This window comes from Bombus terrestris, chromosome 4 (assembly GCF_910591885.1).
Source record: "Bombus terrestris chromosome 4, iyBomTerr1.2, whole genome shotgun sequence".
In the NCBI taxonomy this organism is placed as follows: domain Eukaryota; kingdom Metazoa; phylum Arthropoda; class Insecta; order Hymenoptera; family Apidae; genus Bombus; species Bombus terrestris.
The window spans coordinates 824705-844180 of NC_063272.1; the positions used below are offsets into that span (position 1 = coordinate 824705).

Sequence of the window (19476 nt, forward strand, 5' to 3'; positions counted from 1 at the left end):
AAATTTTCGCCGCTATTCACGCTGAATAACCCCTCGTACTCACCGTACGGTGTCGTGGTATCCCTTCTGTCTTGTTAACCGGCCTTTCCCGTCTCCGTTTGCTTCCCTTTTCCCTTCTCTCGCTCCTGTTCCGCTCCTCTCTCGGCTCCTTTCTCTTTCGATCATCTAAGAATAGAAATGCGCGGTGGTTTTGCGGCGTGAATTTTTGTTTCTTCTCAGACTCATGCTGGTTTCTCGTCACGCGTTCTCATCTAACGAATCAAACTGGAATCTCTCGCCTCTTTGTTACTCGCTTGCGTTTTCTTTCCTTGCTCGCGCATGCAGCGCGTCACCGTCCCTTTATTCCCTTGCTTTTTCTTTGCTTCTTTCGCCCAGGTAAAACGCTACAGAAGAGAATCGCCGAAGGTACAGAGCGTCACTGCCTCCCTGTCCATAATCCGCGCATTTTTTCCTCTTTCACTCTTTCTCCTTCTCTTTCTCTTTCTCTTTCTCTCGTCAGCTTTCTTCGTTCCTGGTATACACAGTTCGTGCATCTCTTTCTCTTCCTGGTTTCTCCGTCCTCGCGTAGGTGGTGCATGACGGGTTTCCACTCCCTCTCGCTGCTTCATTGTAACTCTTCCGCTCCCACTCCTTCTTTCTCTCTGTCAAGAGAGCTTATACGTACACTCTTATGAAACGTGGGTCAACTTTCCTCTTGTCCTCTTTGCAGGAATTTTCGTGATTATCTCTCAACTGGCATAAAGTCGGTTTTCTTCGCCGCTCTGCCTTTTCAAATCACCGCGTTCCAGACCGCGAACTACCGTGACACTCGAGTCTCATCGCCGAAGGGCGGTCGATTTAAAAAAAAAAAATCGGCTCTATTTCGCCTATGGCGAACACTTTTGGTAGGAATTTGTTTTGCTCGTTTGGATTTTAGTAAATCAGGCGCCGGTTACTTGTGTTCTTCCTATGCTTTTCCTTAGCCCGGCTAGATATGTCCCTCTTCTCTCCCCGGGTGTCCACGTGTGTATCAGTAACACTCCTCTCTTCACTCTCCGAGACGTGGGACGATCCTCTGTTGGACTCTATATAAACCAGCGGGAACTCGCAGGCTGGCCCGAGTAGTTCGCCAACGGCGAACAGTTGGTACGGATCTTTCTCTCTGATCGTTCGTCGCTGATCGTGCGTGCGCGTGCGTGTGTCACGCAGAGGTATCTTCGACGTTGCTTCACGAATTTTCCGGACGACCAAGATCGCGTTCGACTAATTTTTTCAAGTAGAGGTAGATCATCGCAAATTGTAAGCTGTGCGAAAAAGCACGACCAAGAGTGAGTCACTTCACGCCTTCGCAGATTGAGACGTAGTCGGCATTGTCTGCCATGTTGCTTGCATCGAGTGCACGCATTTTCTTTTCTGGAGTATCAGTTGCGCCTCTGGCAATTCATATCTACTAATAGACGAGTGTAAAGTTGCGTAGAAATTAAATCGTTTCGGGTAGCTTTCTGTATACACAGATCAAAATAGTTGAATATTTATCGCGTCTAATTAAAAGAATTAAACTTAACGCAATTTCTATCGAAGTTTCGACACGCGTCTTGGTCGTTCGCGAGAATTTCGATCGTGGATTCGTTACTACCTACGCAATACTTTTTCAAGGACTGGTTTCCCGGAAAGTGCTGGAAATTTTGCAAGGATGGAGTCTATCACGAAGGCGGGGCGAAGTGTGGGCAGTGGTGTATATCGGGTGGCAGGTGCTTTCGCTCGAGGAGCCAGAAGAGTTTTGTCTTACGTTCCACTTTTGGGCGTCGCTGCGGTCCCAACGGAAGTCGAGGAGGCCGAATCTTCCGCGGTACGACACGGAAAGCGTTCGCTTTTCTTCGCGTACCTATTCGACCCTCGTCGAGTTTTGATTTTTCCGTATAAAGAGAAAGAAGTGGGAATAGCCAGCAGGAACTAGCCCATCGAACATTTCCTTCGATCTCGGGCTACTTCCGGTTGCGCGATACCGAAACAGAACGAGTGCGTTTCCGGTGCAGATTAACCGTTCCCAGATGGCTTCGTTCGCAGGAATTAATGGTTGTCGTATCCGTTCGAGGTCCGTGGTTAATTTCGCATTGTTCGTCGGGTTATCGGCCGAAGAGAGGAACGAGAGGCGGAGGACTCGTTTCACCTGAATACTTAATATTTTATTTATGTCTGCCGCGTCGCGTCGCGTCGCGCCGCGGTGGGCTCTCGTTGGTCGATACTCTTTTTACGTAATAGTCCATTGTTCAATGCGTTGGAACATGCAGCGGAAAGAAAGGTAAATGGACACCGATAAGCGGTGTGGCGGCGACGTCGCGCCGGGCCGTCGATGCGCGCTATGCAAAAATAGTCATCCGCGAGAGAGGCTCGATTCGAACGCGGTGAAAGCTTGCAAAATGTTTTCTCGGCTCACGAAGCTCAAGAAGAACGCCCAACGTCGACCAACGCCTCGAACGAAAATAGCGTGAAAAGATCATACTCGGCGAGACTTTCGTTTACCTCTCGCATTCCACGTGGGTGAACGCGTTTTAAGGTTTCGCGTATCGAATTATAGCCGTGCTCGAGCGAAATGAACGTGATATGCGCTGGATTAATCCACGCAGAACCGTTAGGCGAATAGATGAAAATTAATATTGGTCGAATTAGTCTGTGTTCGACGCGAAATTTAATCGCGTTGCCGGTGTGACACAAATTCAATTTACGACCGATCGCTGATCAAAGCCGGTCCCTGAATCGTTTTCGCGATTCATCATTCGTTAATAGCTAGTCAACTTTATCGAACTTTCGACCGAGTCGGCAAGTTGCGTTCATGAAAATTCGATTGCTCGGCCCGTTTCGTTCCATGGACGCCGGACGGGAATAGACCAGAAAGCTCGCGCCATTTGGGATCGTGACACACGCAAGACGTGTTTGCTAGGAGGCCGTTTACACGCTGCAAAAGGCTTTTCGTGACTTTCGTGCAAGATCGATATTTCTGTTATCAACGATATCGTCCCCATCGTAGGTTTCTCTTAGCGTAAATCGTATTTCCTGTCCGACGTTTACGTTTCGCTCGAATACTTAAAAATCAGAAATTCTGGTCGTGACCTAGCGTAAGTACGCAAATTAGTAAAGGTCTTCTCATAATACTTAGCTCTTTCTTATCTTAATAATTAGGCCTTCGTGGGTAGCCTTGTTGATTTGCCTCGATGCGGATATTAAACGCATCTTTCCTCTCGGGCTCCGTTTACATGCCAAGACCGATATTACCGTCGGATACGCTCCGGTGAACCGGATAAATACTGCTGTCGTAATTCAATTCTAGGGAAGGTCGGTAAATAGTAAAAAAAAAAAGGAAGAAAATAAAATAAAGGAAAAGAAAGAATAGGAAAAAGATGGAGGAAAGAAACGCGTTTGCCTACTACGAGCGGACGAGAGAGAACGTTACACGATATACGCATTTAGCCCGGGACAATGAGTAATCAGCGACAGAGAAACGGCAGAGTGTTTCGCGAGAAAACGATGCATCACCAATCTTTTTAGGAACGCGTTGTTCATCCTTTATTGCCTGAGTCTTGCTGCTCGTGTTCGTAACAGACCGTTTCCGCCGCGTTAACGACACGTTCCTCCGTTGCATTTTCATTAATTTTTTCTTTTCGCACGCAAAAAGGAGTCAAACTCCTCGTGGAAAGGAAAAGCGTACACTCGTCGAATGGGAAGGAAGTAATTAGTCGTAACAGCGTAAACAGATACACGTTATAGCCGTACGATATCGCGTTTACATCCATGTGCGCCGGGTTCATATCGTTCAGGAATGAAAAGCTGTCCGATCGCTATCGTTCCATAAATTTATGCGCTCGCCGGATCTCCGTAACGTGGACCAACCGACAGTTGTTGCACGAGGGTAGCACGTGTCCGTGCCACGCGTCACCCTAGGTAATATTTTTTGCGGAACAGGAAATTGATTCTAGTATAAGTTCTAATGTAACCCGCGTACCAGCTGTTATACAGCTGATATCAAGGTAGGATAATTCGCACGGATCAACGAGCATAATGTCTGGCGTCGATACGTTTACGACTCGAAGTATAGTAGAAGAGCAAGGCTTTTTAGTAGAAACTTGTAGTCGAAGCTTATCCTAATTTTCATCGTAACTAGATTACGACGAATATTAATTTATACGATACTAAGTTTACAAATTGCGATATTTTCGTCGATATTTGCGCCGCGATCGAGATATACGGTTGCGTCATTTTCTGGAGAACTCGCTGGGTTTTCTTAGTCAAGATTTGATTGGGTACTCTTGGAGAGGATTCAAACAAAGTGTCGAAATCTGCAACCTTCGCGTAAATATATTTTTAGAGTAGCTAACGAGAACATTGTGCGTAGATTTTCCCTTACCTCCGTCTGCGTTCGCGGACTTTGATTGCTTGCTCTAACGCTAGTCTTTCGTTACAGAGTTATTGCGACTGTTTATAACCTACTCGCGATCAAAGTTGGTCGACAGCCAATGGTGCATCGGTATAGACACGCGAGTTTTGGTACCGTTTGCTCGATCGATTTCGCCGCGAGAAGAAACCGAAGATAATCGGAAGTTTATTACCGCGTTGTCCCTTTCTACCGTTGACCCACAGGACGGACAATGGCCTGAAGAAAGATTTTGGCCAACGGCCAAACTTCGGCTTGTCCTTTTGTTACTTAGTTTCCGCTGAAGTTTAGCCAAATTTGTAACGCGAATTCGCGAGTGCTTTGACTTTTCGATTCGTCAGTCGTTCATCGCGAGGTCGAGAAACTCTGACAGGTAAACGTCCGTTACTTCGTCTCTAGCTAGAGGCGAAATTTTCCGAGATAGTACGGAAGAATGTAGAGAGCATCGTTTCACGTGGAAAATGTCTTTACTTGAAAAAATTGTGTACACAGTGCTGGCGAAACACGGGAATCGGAACCGTCTGAGAAAAAACACTCCGCTTTAGAAAGCCCTCGTGTAGAACCCTTCAGGGGCTGTAATTCTTTAAGCGAGAGGCTTACCCTTTACGAAAAAGCATGGGAGGAACGGTGAGAAGGGGTTTCACTTAACCAGCCGATCGATACGAGGTCTGCAGACGATAAAGCACGCGTTGCGTTCCGCACGTCCGGTTTCTGTTTCCCTCTTCGGTTTCAAGAATTGATTTCGTTCTACTCGTATTTTCTCTATTTGCATCGAGCCGTGAGGATGGCTGGAATCAAGGTCTACGTACTTCTTAGTTGAACGAATATCGAGAAACGAATAACACCTATTGGCCTCGAGTAACAGTGTCCTCTTTCTTTGGAATTCGGAGGACACGTTCTACGAGCGAAAACTCGACTCGGATGCCAAATATGCGTTTTAGAAGCAACAGTGGAGCACGTTATTAATGAAATCAGAATCAATTACGTCTCGCTCGTAACGAGCGCTCGCTGACACAGTGACACGATTGGCTACCCCTGAAAGGATGACGTTCGTACCTCGGCACCCTAGGGTTCGCTCATTTTTGTACCCCTGTGCATGTCCCTTATGGGAACATCCACCCTTCTGTGAACTTCTCTTGTCTACGAGTCGCTAGGTTGTTCACCCTTCTTTCTATTCGAATTGCTTAGAGAGCATACCCCAGCCTCGAGAACACGGGCGACAACTGTTAAGTTGGTCACCCTCCACGATGAATAAAAAAAAAAAAAAAATAATATCGTGCTTCGATGAACCGGCATTCTTTTTCCAACACAATATATCGTATAGCCTGCCGTGAAGATTGCGTTGATTAACGCGCTTGAAATTGTTCACTTTTCACTCGATGTATCGTTTTTTTTTCTTTTTTTTTTTTTGTATAAACGATTTCTACGAAAATGTTGCAGGGTGGTGAAGAAGCGGAAAATGGATCAGCCACGGCAGGTAGTCCGGTTGAAGAAAAATCAGCAGTAAGTAGTCCAACAGCGGAGGACGAAGCCGCCCCTGTAGCAGCGGCACCAGCACCGTCGACCGAGGCGAAGGAAGAAAGCCCAGCATCGGCCGCTAGTAGCCCTACCGAGGAAAAGACAGAGGAACCCACTCCCTCTGCTCCATCTCTTGTCCCTGTCGAGGAAAAGAAAGAGGAGGTGGAAAAAGTGGAGGCCGAGAAAAAAGTAGTCGAGGTCAGTCCAGCCGGTGGTCAGTTCATAGCGGACCCGGTAGAAGTCTCCGTATTCCGAGTCCAGACAGTCGCTACGCCGTCTATCATTGAGAGGAAAACCAGTGAGGATATTCCTTCCTTGCCTCCGTCCAGTCCACCACCAACCCCCATAGATACGTCGCCTTTGCAGCAGGCTCAGCAGGCCGCGGCGACCGCGACCGCGTTAGCGGAGGCCCTTAAGCTGCCTGCCGAGGCTGCTGACAAGGATATAATTACACCACCAGCCTTATCTTCCCTCTGCCCAGAACGTAACGACCCATCAACACCAGCCGCGGAATCACTCGATGCGACTCCCCAGATGCGACCGCCCATTTCTTCTGTCGACGAACCCCCAACAAAATCGACTCTTATCCCTGCGAGCGTAGAAGCTCTGCCGCTGATAGATACAGACGCGCCTAATCCTCCGGATGATGTTACCAAGAATTTAGAGTCGCTTAGCGCCGGTGATAGCAATAAGACTACCGAGGTCGACGCTCTCCCGTCTCTAGAGAGTGATGCAAAAAGTCTTCATAGCGTTCCAGTTAACGAACTGAAACAGCTGTCATCCGAGAACGATATCGATCAAAAATGCGTAAGGGAGACGACTCCCCTTACCGACGTTGAAAAGTCTTGCGAGCTCAAAGTCGATGAAAATGTCGCGAATTCTTCGCAAATGATACAGGTCGAGCAAGCTTCGCAGTTATCGGATAGAGTTAGCAATCTCGACGGCGGCAAGTTGATTGAAAACGAAACGTCGCAAGTAGTTCTAGAGAACGTAGTGAAGGAGGAGTTCGTTGCACGCGAGAGAGAAAAGGTACCGGAATCGGCCAATATAAAGGAACGTGTCGAAGAACCAGTCGAAGAGATTATCGAGCCGAACGAAGTTGTTCAAGAAGATATCGAGCGAGTGGAAGAAGCCGCCGTTATCGATCCACCAGTTTTGACCGTTGATGCGATCGTGGAATCCGAAGAAGGTCCCGTTCCGATTTCCGAAGAAATTTTAGTAGAGGCAAAGCCAGCGGTTGTCATTCCGGAGGACGAGGAAGTGACGGAAACGCTCGTCGAAGAAGTAGCGGATAATTCGAAGGTAGATATCGAGTCGGTCCAAGTCATTCCGGAAGTGGACGACAAATTGGAAACGGAAACGGAACCCGACGTCGCCGTACCTACGGAAGAAATTCTTATTTCCGAAGTACCGGAAGAATCGAAAGATCCATTTGTTTCTAACGAAGCGGTGATCGATCCTGTTACGCCTATTACCGATTCCACGATCGAGAACGTTATCGACAAAGCGATAGACACACCCGAGATGATTAGGAACGAGGAGGAATCGATGCCCATGCCGCCTCCACCTTTGTCAGAATCACCTGTGCCTAGTCCTCAGGAAAAATTTGATTTGGAAACCGTAAACGTGGCGGACAATTCGAACACAGTGCCTTCCCCCGTTGTTCACACAGAGTCTCAGATTTTAGACGTACAACACACACAAGAAGTGGACGGATCTCCTCTTTCACTGCCGGAACAGACGAACGAATCTTCTACCGCGGATATTTCCGTTCTCCAGGCAGATGACGCGTCGTTGAAAATGTCAGACAATCTGCCGTCCTGTCCTGTTAACGAGCAAACCACGTATCTCGCGAACGAAACTCAAGCGAATCTCGCTTCGTCCAGGCTGGAAGACGTTCCTAGTCTCACAGACAACTTTCCCACAGCCCTTGAGGATACGACCCAACAGTTAGATTCCTTCAAATATCCCTTACCGCCGGAAGAGCTCTCTTGTCCGCTCGATATGTCCGAAACGAATAGCGAGCTTCCAATTGCCGACGAGAACGCGTCCAGTTTAAGAAATCCGACAGAGACACTACCGATACCGCCTAGAAGCCCCAGTCCTTTGTCCAATGTCAGTATCACGTCTGGCCTAACAACATCCACAAAAGACTCCTCACAAACACTGTTGTACGACGACCAGAGCAATCGAGAGTTCAAGATGGAATCGGTGTCGATAAGCCTCAATTCGTACAATGAGTCCGACATTGAATTAAAGGAGAGGTTAGCAGAGTCTCTGGCGGAGACTGAGAAGCAGGAAGAGAGCTCGGTTTCGTGTCAGTTGTCAAACAACGCCACGTCGTCGACTACTATCCAGGAGATCCATCAGGTGACTAACATGTAACACAACCTCCTGGCATGAATTCAGGCAGCCAAAATACCTTTGGTGGCGCCTCGTTCCAAGTATCTCGTCGTACGGTCCGCACAAACCAATCGTCTCTGTGAATATAGTCTGAAAATATCGACTTTCTCCCGTTTCCCCCATATCCCGATGCTCTGTCCAGTGCTCTGTCGCCCGACACATCGCGTTTTGTACCTTCGTTCAAACCTCCACACATCGAATCCCAGATAATCGACCATCATCCTCGGTATCTCAATTTCTCACCTTCGCTTTACGACGTTCTCTCGACGAAGGGTAATCGAATGAGACCGAGACTGGCACATCGACGTCTGTGGGTTTTTGCACGAATTTCATCCGAACGATCGACAAAATCCTTGTCTCGGCGTATCTCCATGCACGATATGGAATAGAGAATCTAAACAGAATCGATTGTGTCGCAAAACACATTCTCCCCTCATGGTATATGTCCTTTTTCTCTCTATTTTTCTTTCTCTCTCTCTCTCTCTCTCTCTCACTCTCTCACTTTTTTTCTTTTTCTATCTCTGGTCCTTAACACACGATCCAGCGTTTTTTTTTTTTTTTTTTTTTTTTTTTTAAAGAAAGGGTCTCGTCGAATGCATCCTTCGTTCTGTCGAACGTGATTAACAACACGTCTACTCTGTTGCTGACAACTCCTATGACGCTTCCACCACCAACCATTACCAGAACAACCGTTACTGCCATCACCTGTGTTGTTTGCCTCTTGGTTTTCTTGACAATATTAACACGACTTGTTATTCGAATCGAGGCGCTAAAGTAGAGCATTTGTAGCTCGACACATAGATAAACGAGCAAGAAACATTCGCTGCACTAGTCGAGTCCAGTTTCCGTAGAAAATTTCTTTTTCGTCGGAACGCTGTCACTAATATAACATAGCCGCTCGACTTAGACGAATTTCTAGCGTGAATCTCATTGATAGACGTAAACTTTAAACTAATTGTATACACGTAAATAGCTGAGGTTTTTAGAACTTAATTATGGCATAGAACTTATTTATTAGACATCGATACTATCATATGCTCTTTCCGTAATTGCATCTGTTTTGTCGTTAGCATCTTGTATTGCGCATGCAGAGTTTTCTTATTCGAGGGTTTATCAGCAGGGTTTCCAATTCTTTGCGCTGTTCGAAAAGCATGAGGAGCGATTCTGTCCCGCCACATGGTGGTCTTCCTTATGGTAGTCATGTCGAGTATCTAATTACTTGTCTGTGGGAAAATAATCCTTATTGTTCGTTTCTCAAGTGGCTCGACAGAATCGACCTTTACGTCTTTTATCCTCGTAGCATGTTGGGATTTGGACTTGTTGCGGACGTCCAACTTCTCCGATCGAATCCTTTAACAAGAAGATATATACATTGCAGAGCACTCCTGAACCCGAGGCCCCAGTAGAAAATAACGTGGCTCATGACAGTACGACAGAAAGTTCAGCCGATGCTATCAAGGTTACAACACCAGCCGTCCCAAGCGAGGTACCCGCCTCTCCACCATCTGCCCCAGCCATTACCGAGGATGTCGCATCGGTAGCTAAGGTAATATCGTGTCAACTGGATTGTGTACTCTATACGCTCTTATCTTTAGTAAACGTTGTAAATACGCAATATATGATGATCGCCAACAGATCGTTCGCGCGGGTTAGCGCGAACGATTCCGAGACCATTAACGCAGTTTAATGTTCAAAGAAGAATAAAGTGCGAGGGGCCATCTGATTAACATCTTAATATAGTTTAATTCTTTACTTATAAGATATCGACGTAGTTCGACGATACAACTATTAATAGTTATCTCATTTTCTTTTTTTTTTTTTTTTTTTTTTTTGTTAAAGGCTATTGAAGAGATGGACATAAGCGATAAGGCTGTTGCGGCAGCAACCATCGAGTGTAATACGAACGTAAGTAGAGTATACAAGTTATTTTTGTCGACAAATACTTATATGCACATTCTTATCGAACGTGTAATTTATTTGCTGTTTACAGGAAATTATCGCGGAAGCACATTACCAAAACAACATAAACGAATAAACACCACTAACCGAATTGTATTTTGGGAAGAAGAAAGTTCTTTTCTCTCGTTAAAACCAAAAAAGTATATTATATAGATATGTATATTTGGACCATTCCTGCAACTAAACAGAAAATAATGTTCTTTCGTTACGAGCAACAAAAAATGGAACGATGTGACCGCGACATCGCGAGAACATATAGACTTTATAGTAGGCCTATTAATAATTATTAGATGGCATTTGACGGCAGGGCGAAAGAGAAAGTTCACGAAACGTGAACGATCGTATCATCCAAGAGAACGGGGTTACGAGGACGAGCCAGATAAAAAAGAGAAAGAAAAAGAAATGATTCTGAAAATGTGTAGCGCCGTTCGCGGATGGTATCTCGAAGCAGATAATTCTTACTGTTCTTTTTCGACACGAATGAAATATTTTCTACCGTGGGCCGTGCTTATTTGTAACATCGTAACAAGTGGCCCTGCTGTGTAAAAAAATTAGAACCTGTCACTGTTGCTATACATAAATCGTATGATGTGACCATCGCGCGGCGGACAGGCGATACAAACGAACATTCGAATTAAAACAAAATAAATAATGGTAATAAGAACTTCGTTTATCGCGTATTCCAAAAAAATACTCATCGAGGCGCGTCCCCTCGTAACTACATATGTATTGCTATATCGAGAGAGTATAAAGAACAAGAAAGCTGTAATAAAAAAAAGAAAAAAAAAAAAAGAAAAAACAAGGGAAGATCAGAGACTGACAGAACAAGGTGTGCGTGTGTGTTCGAATGCGTGAGAGAGTGTGAGAGCTAGAGAGAAGAAAATGAGAGAGTGAATATCGAGTGTCAAGGAAAGAAACAAGGGAAATAGGAAAGAATAATTTGGGATATGTCTCTTCGCCAGAGTGTGAACAGAAAAGGAGGAGAGATAGGATGGACGAAAGCAGAGCGAGAAGAAAAAAGTTATTAAAAGATATGTCAAAGCGTACGAGTAATGAAACACTCGCAACGCAATTTTAAGGACAGTCGATTATTTTGCTCGTATTTCTTTCGCGGTCCTTGTTTTTCTTTATAATTGTACAATCGAGAGGTTTTATGTTGTAACGAGGAACTGCACACTTCTACGTATGACTTTGGTACGCGCGAGCACTTGATACAATTACACACATGTAAGGACATTACACGCCAATGCGTACATACGTATAATGCAACACACGAGATAAGGGAAACATACAGTATGTCGAGACAGTGTAAGTGATATATAATCTAGACATAGAGAAAGCGTTTGTGTAAATTCGGCGTTTGTCCTTCGGAATGCTACTTCTCCATACGAGAATACTTACGAGGAAGCCTATTCGTAATTTTATAATAATCACTAAAATATCGCCTAATTACAATTACAAGACATGCACAATTACCATCTAAAACGGATTCGTTTCTACGGATCTTCAGGAGTAAATAATTACCTATGACAGCTTTTTTTATTAAGACCGTAGCGTAGATCGTAAAGTTAAACGAAAAGCGCATATATGTAAATGCTCCAAAATCTCAGAATACATGTAAGTGTTAATGGAGCGAGCGTTCATTGTGCCCGCGACCGGCATTGATTTTTAAACGATATATAATGAGTAAGGAGAAAGAGGTAAAATTAAAAGTTGTATAGTAAACCTTTCATTAAATATATTGTCCGTAATGATCTTTACAACGAAATTTTTTCGAGGCAAGTTTTGGCGACGAGAGTGAACTTTTTATTTAAAAAAGGAAAAAAATAAAAAAAAAATCCTTGAACCCGACTGATCTGTGCACTCGAATTATCAATCGTTAACGCTGAGGCACCATCGACGCAAGCCTCCTCGTTTATTTATTTTGCGCGTCGGAACTACAAAATTGTAAATGAGATTTTTGAGTCGATAGTGCCTCGGACACAGACCAACAGTCTTCAGTATCTTCGATGAGCAGTTATAATAGTAATTAAACTATTCTACATTTATCTATAACCTATAATAAACTGTGAAACAAGTGTAAAACCACGTGTACTTATTTGATCTTGGAAATTTATTGCGATTATACATCGAGTATAACAAATCCTTTTATTATTAATTAATTTGTTTACATCTGAGTCATTGCACTATATTTTCCATGGTATTTATAAACGTGTCCAATTCATCTTTGCTTAATTCTAAATCTAGAATACGTTTTGAGTCCTTACTTTCAAGAATGAGATCTAACTGAAGAAGGGGCTCTCTTAAGGAAGCTAATTTGCTAGACCCCATTATAAGCTGTAAGAATAATGCAATTAATAGCAATGTACCTTGAACAAATGTTTTTATTAGTTTACCTTTAATCTCCAGTCAAAGTCAATTACTGTGTCGTGCTTTTCCTTAGAGTATTCCATCAACAATGCATCTGTTAATTGTTGTCTTCTCACTTTCAAACACGATAATATATTCTGTTGAATTTGCTCAGGTAATTCATGGTACTCTTGTGGCATCTAAAGAGAATTATATTTACTAATATGAAAGTTTTATTAGTTTCATGAGAATATTAAACATACCTTTTCTTCTGTTAAATATAACGAAGCTGGATTTCTCAGAAGCATAGATATTAATTTATACGTTTCTTCATATTCTTCTTTACTCCAATCCATGCTATTTACGAACTTATGATAGGTTGGACCTGGTCTGCCACATATTTCATCCACGCAAGCGTGCAACAACTAAATTATACGGGTTAATTTTTCAACAAATAAATAAATTTCTTACTCCATTGATCATTGTAGTACTTACTTCCTTCAAAACGTGAATTTTGTCCTCACCAAAGAGGTTAAGGTACAACGTTTGAGCAGTCTCCATAATTTGCAAGTTCCGTAGAACTTTCTGTGTATTTCGAATTATAAATAACAAAATTTAGTAGATTTTTGCACGTTTGTTTGTGCATTTATTTTACATGACAATAGTCATACATTGCAGTTTCATTTACATTACACATGATAGATAAACTTAAACATCATTCACAAAAATAGTTACAAATAAATTTATCGTATATAAGTAAGAAATTTCATATTTCATTCATATATTATTAAAGTTGATACTTTTAATATTTCACGCTCCGAAATGTATGAAAACTCAATGACAACTAACAAATTCGTTTTATCGCCATCTGTGATTGACAACGATTATTTTAAGTGAAAAGTGTATATATATATATATATGTATATATGTATGTAGAAAGGAATAGTGCTTATTGTAATAAGTGTAAGATTTATTAACATAAAAAATGAAATGTAAAATGAGTAATAATACGTATAACAATTTCTTACAACATAAGTATGTGTTTAGAATATTAATGCCGTATCTAGGGAGAAAAACTACATTTACTAACGTGACTACTAGATGGCGATAGTGGAACCTTTAGAAGCTTGTCGCGCCATTTTTTATATAAAATATAATTCGACTGTTCTGTGCACTGGGGTGTATATTTGAAGCGTTATTAAAGTGTTCTTAGTAATTAGGATGAATATAGTGCCATCGAATATCGATCCGGATAAGATGAAACTCCACGAAATTTACTTACAGGTAAATTGAAATTTTATTGAAATGATACTCATGAATTTCTTTATACAACTGTACTGCTTGATTTGTTGCCTACGTCTATATATGTATATTGCCTACAAGTGGTAGCGAGTACAATAGTAAGCTGAATGTCGAATGGCGTTCTGTACATATTCGCGATTAACGATAGAATATTCGACACAAAAAGATCGAAAAATTGATTCATCGTGTACATTCGACCACAGATCAAGCGTAAAAGATTAAATAGTCAATAGCGCGACTGAATGCCATCTGTATGAATACGTTTTCGTCATATTTGAAATGACAATTTCAGATCGTAGTTCATAATGGACGCGCATAAAAGTTTCAGGAGTGAAATTGAGTGCAAGTGAAATGGTAATCTACACCCGATTGTACATGATGTTTCCGTGGCCACGTAAATGCTAGATCGGCTATGAAATCGATTTCACGATCAAGTCGGCTACTACGTACGTACATACTATAATAATGTATATAAAAGCGTACAAAACACGTTTAGGGGGTGCGATACGAAATGTTCACGGCTCGAATAACACATCGAGTCAACTTTGCTCCTTTTCTTCTCGTATACTTCGAAGGTCCGTCGTTTGTATAGGTTAACGATGATCCTGCGGTGGATCTGTCGAGAAAATATTCCTTGCATGCTCGTACCATTCGTTTTTTTGTTGCTGTCGTGTCGATTTGCTCTTTTATAAAATACATATAAACATAATGGGACACGGATGCCACGTTATGGCACGATTTCTAAATGTCCTCGGCGTATTCACGCGGCAAAGTACGAACAACGCGTACATTAACGGACTTATGTTAGGTCTCTGCGCAGTTACTTCTCGTGTTCACCGTTTCTTCGCTTTGGTATACAACCATCGATATTCTCTACATAGCCGATCGACTGTTTGTTAGTCTATCGCTTAATCTATCGAACTTTCAAAGAGAATCGTCTGGTACAGAATAGGGACAGGATCTCGGACTAGGCTCGTGGTCCTATGACAATCAAGTCTTTTGTCATAAATTTCAAAACTGGCGCTGCTAGCGCTATTGGCTATAAGGAGCAGTCGCGTCTCTCTCTCTCTCTCTCTTTCTCTCTCTCTCTCTCTCTCTATCATCAGATCTACTAAATTTCAGGCACAGCTGAACAAATTGGTTATTTGAAATTTACAAAATCAAAGTATTCGTGCCCCTCGATCTTTAAACAGTGTCTGGATCAAGATTCGAGTATAACGAACCATATTGTAAACTGATTACACAAGAAACTTCTCTATTTTTACTAATATCCAAACTTTGCTGTTCGAGAAGAATCAAAGGGCGATTAATATCGAAACGTATATGATCGACTATAGTATCGCTTCGTTATGTGTCTAATCACTGTACGCAATCACCGATTCGAACTTTTCTCCACTTGTAACGATAGAAAAAAAAAAGGACAAAATATAGTGACAAGGTTGACGGCGAAAATAGCAGGATACATTTATATATAACTGCTTGGAGGGGTACATATGTATACATATATCGAGTCTTACGCAAAAGTACTCGGAAAAGATGGCACCGTTCGTTTGATGTACGTCGCGCGCGTTCCACGCACTTTTGACTTGTTCGTTCTTCTTCTTCCTCCTCGGTTTCTTCTTCATTAACACTTGCTCTCTTTTCTCTCCTGTTTCCCTAGCTTCTGTATCGGTGGTTAAAGTTCGTGTGGTAATTGGCAATCGCATCGAACTTGTCCTGTTTCCGAGGACACTTGCCTCGTCGCCCCATGTATTCACCAAACTCGCAGGTTGGCATCGCGCACTCCTCATTTTGAATGCATCTGTAATTCGACGTAATGAACTCGTATACTGTCGTTACTACGAGAAAAGTAGCTGAAAAATGTTACTCACAATCTATCGCGAAGAGAGAAGAATCCTTTTCCTCGCTTGATCTTGATGCAGTTCTGGTCAGTTTCGAAGCAGGTGCACTGGCAGACGCCTTCGGGCGTCATCCTCGGTGTGAATTCCGAAGGACACCGGCACCTAATCAATTCGAAATTACAAATTAGTCGTTGGCGGAGTGAATAACAGCCGATACCGAAATAGCGAAAAGGGTGGAGAAAAGCGTATGAACTGGTATGAAAGCGATCGATGCAGGTACATGTACATAGATGTAAGAGAGAACTCACGGTTTTCTCGGCTGTGCCCTTCTCATGTTCTGAGGTTGCGGGGACGACTGATGATGCCTGTAGACTCTCTGTTCGGACGGTTTCTCGTTGCTCGTGTCGTATTCGGTTCTCTCTCGACACTCGCATTCCGTGTGGTTGTAGAACGATAGCTTTTCCACTACGCTGCTGCCGCCCACGTTCGTCGTCTGCAAGAAAAACCGGGAACGGATCGTTATTATTCCGCGTTCTCCAATAACACGACAATAGCGCGATTCGAAAAGAAAATCTCGGCTCGCTTGGAAAAGCAACGCGAGGGAGGTTGATATCGTTTCGCTTTTAATTGAGTTTAATTAACCTTAGTCGGTTGGTTGGCTGATTGGTCTAAAGTGGAACCGTTCGCTGGCCAATGGTTAAATCAACGGAAAGGGGTTATCCGTATCGCGGGGCCACACGTAGCAACTCTTCCAATCGACACTAATTACCCTCGGTTACTATTTTTACGAGCAACGATATCCAGCCTCGTGCCTCGAACGATTCCACAGAACCAGGACACAAATTCGAACGAACTACATAATACATGTGGTAAGAGCCTTTTGAAATTGGGACCGTGGAAAAGCTAGTGTTTCGTTCGGTGTTAATTGCCGACCACCGGGCGACGCGGCCGGAATTCGCCAGTAGCTGATAAGTCTACTCTCGCATTTCAATCGTCCGCCTAGCGTTCTTCATCCTGGTATCGGGAACGTTGGATAGAAAGCTCGTAAATCGCGGAGGAAACGAAACGGCCGGTTTTCCATGGGAATACAGATTAGAGTGCCTGCGTTTCAGAACGCACCTGGCTCGAAAGGAACGCAACGTGACCGCGTCACGAGTCGAGTTTTAATCGGGCGTGTTTATAATTGCTGGCAAGGATCGCGGATCGAGGACCGATTGCTCGTACGCGTAATTGATCGTGTTAAGTGGGTCGTAGGATCGTGGCCGGGATCGATGACAATAGGCTAGCGGAACAAAATGCCGCGATCCCGTGTCCAAGGGTACCGGCGATCGGTCTCGATCTGCCGAGGTCTTATCGATGGGATTCCGCGGGTAGGCGCGGTGATCACGACGTTGCTTCAACGTCAATCAGTGCAACGTCGTCGGGATCAAAGGTCGAGAGAGAAGCATCGACAGACCGAGCCGCGATACCGATCGCTTATGCAATCGCTAATTGCGGGGAAGTTCAGAATCGTTCGTGACATCTTATTGCTTAAGTCTCGTTCAGCCTCTTTCGTTCGTTCCGTGTGTCTCTATTATGGGTTACGTGGGCAAAGAAATATCACCGACACCATTGCTAACGAGAATGAAACGCATTTTATAATCGAACGCGTAAACCACTGAGATTTAACGACCAGAGAGGCGAATAAATACTCGAGACTCTGATCGAGGATATATGAAAGTCAACAGGTTGCTAATACAGTGGAACGAGAAGGTTCGCTTTATCGAATGTTAATATTATTCGCGGCTGGTGTACTTGGAAAGCAATCGCGGGATCTAGAATGAACGAGCTCGAGGAAACTGAACCGATTGTCTTTGATAGAACGTATAAACGGGCGAACGTAATGGTAACGCGGGACGTTTCCATGGGACGAATAATAAAGAAACGCACGTACGGAGGACAAATTGCTTCGGTCGGTTCCTTTCCCGTTGACAAAACGCGAAGATCTTGCCGGGGTCTCTGTAATACGAACTGTGCTCGTAGGCTGTCTTCCTTCCTCTCCGACGTACTCTGTCAAGACGCTACGCCAGGATTGAGATTCGCGATCGTCCCTGACGAATAGCCTGGCCGAGAAATCGTGGTCATAAATTTTGCGCTACAGTGGCGTACCTAGTCTCTTATCCCATCTTGCAGGTTTCGAATCCGAACAACGTCGAAACATGATCTATCGATAGAATTTCGGATTTAGCGATTTCCGAATACCTGGTGCCCGATTCTTTTGTCGAAATTCGACGAAACCGTGCTATTCGTCCCCTATTAAACCCGCGTAGGGCAAAAATTTCGTAAGGTCACAATGGGTCGACGCCATTGTCATGCCGTTTTATCTCCTGGGCAGCGGCCATGGTGGCCTCCGTAGCGCTTTCTCGCGACGCATACATCGGTTTCGAATTTTTACATATTTTTTGCATGATTCTCTGACGAAAAACCGAGCGTGAATAATGCACTTCCGGTCGTGGCCTAGTAGGTCGGCCGCCTTCGCAAAGGGAGCCGAACAATGTCCCATGGGGTGAGACGGGACACCGAACGTGCACGCCCATACAACATATAAAGTCAACTCGAATCTGTCCCCGATGGCAATCGAGTTCGTGTTCGACCTTTTGCTTCGCGCGATCCTTTTGCTCGTGAACGTATGCACGTCTCCATTACGAATTTTCCCTTTCGAACGGTCCGATTCGAGGATTTCCGATAACATCTCGCCGACCATGTTGCTCGAATTTGAAGGTTAGGAAACCAACATGGAAGGAAGATGGACGCGTGGGAGGAGAAACAAGTCGTTCAGGAGGATTCCTTCACGACTTTTTTCTCTTCGAATTGCCCAACGACGCGTTTTCACGCGGAGATAGAAATTCGAACGATGTCACGATCGTAGGAGATGGTGTAGAATTCTCGACGAACGACAAACAGAACGATCGACACGAACGAATAGAGGGAAAGGTGGAAGAACGCGAGAGACAATCGCGGGGCTCCCTTCTGCAGAGAGACGCATACGTATCCTGAAATTTAATTTGTTCGTGCGTTATTTTCCTTCGGTAGGATCGAGCAGCTGACCGACCGCCTCATTAACATTCATCGTATCTCGCTCGGGGCACCTACTCGTGAATGAAACACGGCAGAAGCGGGCACGAAATCACGTGCACACGAGTCTCAGGATCGGTGAACCGTGTCGCTCGCGTCTTCCATTTCGTGCTTCGCCCCGTGTTTCCCGCAATTTTCGGGATACGAGCACGCGTTCCGTGACTCGAGTCGCGATCCATCGCGACTCATCGCGACTCACGAATGAGACATCGAGCCCCGGCTCCGTTGCGAAACGTCCGATTGTATTCCGATGCATTTACCGGCCGACCATTCCCGAGAGGTTGTACCAACTTACGGTACAAGACGCGGTAATTGCCTCTGGAAACTCTTCGCTGTCGCTGACTAACTATCCTAAGATTTTACCACCACCGGCGAATGCTTTACGAGCAAGTCTTCCCAGGAGAATGTAAACCACGAAAGCTTCCTTTCGGCTCGTTCCACCGTCGAGAAGAACTTTCTCGATAGAAGATACTCTCTCGACTCAACTCTCCAGGTATCTATCGCCTCCCTAGCGAAAATATCTCGTGGGTGGTCGGTCGGTCGGTCGATCCGCCAGTACTGCTCAGAGATTTGATAAACGTC

The 19476-nt window shown here is 44.2% G+C and overlaps 3 protein-coding genes and 1 long non-coding RNA gene across 12 annotated transcripts in view; 1 reads left to right on the forward strand and 3 right to left on the reverse strand.

Annotated features, from left to right (window-relative positions):
* The window catches only part of LOC125385036, a 49058-nt gene extending 48258 nt beyond the window's left edge, over positions 1-800 (reverse strand). The window contains exon 1 of the long non-coding RNA XR_007223971.1: positions 44-800. This is a non-coding gene — a long non-coding RNA (uncharacterized LOC125385036). The remainder of the gene's footprint in view (positions 1-43) is intronic.
* The window catches only part of LOC100647483 (A-kinase anchor protein 200), a 61707-nt gene extending 49334 nt beyond the window's left edge, over positions 1-12373 (forward strand). For 7 of the 9 annotated variants that reach the window (XM_012318753.3, XM_020867715.2, XM_012318754.3 and 4 more), the window contains 4 exons: positions 5849-8296; positions 9708-9875; positions 10169-10234; positions 10320-12373. In XM_012318753.3, the coding sequence (XP_012174143.2) occupies positions 5849-8296; positions 9708-9875; positions 10169-10234; positions 10320-10364 (2727 nt within the window). In that variant the 3' untranslated portion in view covers positions 10365-12373. Of the gene's footprint in view, positions 1-1040; positions 1191-1635; positions 1829-5848; positions 8297-9707; positions 9876-10168; positions 10235-10319 lie in introns of those variants that run through there. The other 2 variants (XM_012318757.3, XM_048405545.1) reach the window with 2 other exon arrangements.
* A 7-nt stretch (positions 12374-12380) lies between these two features.
* LOC100642590 (COMM domain-containing protein 8) lies at positions 12381-13535 on the reverse strand. Its single transcript, XM_003402373.4, has 4 exons — positions 13133-13535; positions 12901-13062; positions 12685-12837; positions 12381-12625 (listed from the first exon to the last, which is right to left on the reverse strand). The coding sequence occupies exons 1-4, from the start codon at positions 13196-13198 to the stop codon at positions 12467-12469; spliced, it is 540 nt and encodes a 179-aa protein (XP_003402421.1). The 5' UTR covers positions 13199-13535; the 3' UTR covers positions 12381-12466.
* Positions 13536-13910: 375 nt separating this feature from the next.
* LOC100642711 overlaps positions 13911-19476 on the reverse strand; it is a 59755-nt gene continuing 54189 nt past the window's right edge. Inside the window, exons 4-6 of the mRNA XM_003402374.4 lie at positions 16089-16273; positions 15811-15942; positions 13911-15740 (exon numbers count right to left, since the gene is read on the reverse strand). Of these exons, the coding sequence (XP_003402422.2) occupies positions 15596-15740; positions 15811-15942; positions 16089-16273 (462 nt within the window). The 3' untranslated portion in view covers positions 13911-15595. The remainder of the gene's footprint in view (positions 15741-15810; positions 15943-16088; positions 16274-19476) is intronic.

Coding starts and splice junctions, on each gene's coding strand:
- LOC100642590 (XM_003402373.4), bottom strand. CDS start 13,198: ATGGAGACTGCTCAAACGTTGTACCTTAACCTCTTTGGTGAGGACAAA. Junction 12,838..12,900: donor TATATTTAACAGAAGAAAAG/GTATGTTTAATA, acceptor AATTCTCTTTAG/ATGCCACAAGAGTACCATGA. Junction 12,626..12,684: donor ACTTTGACTGGAGATTAAAG/GTAAACTAATAA, acceptor TTATTCTTACAG/CTTATAATGGGGTCTAGCAA.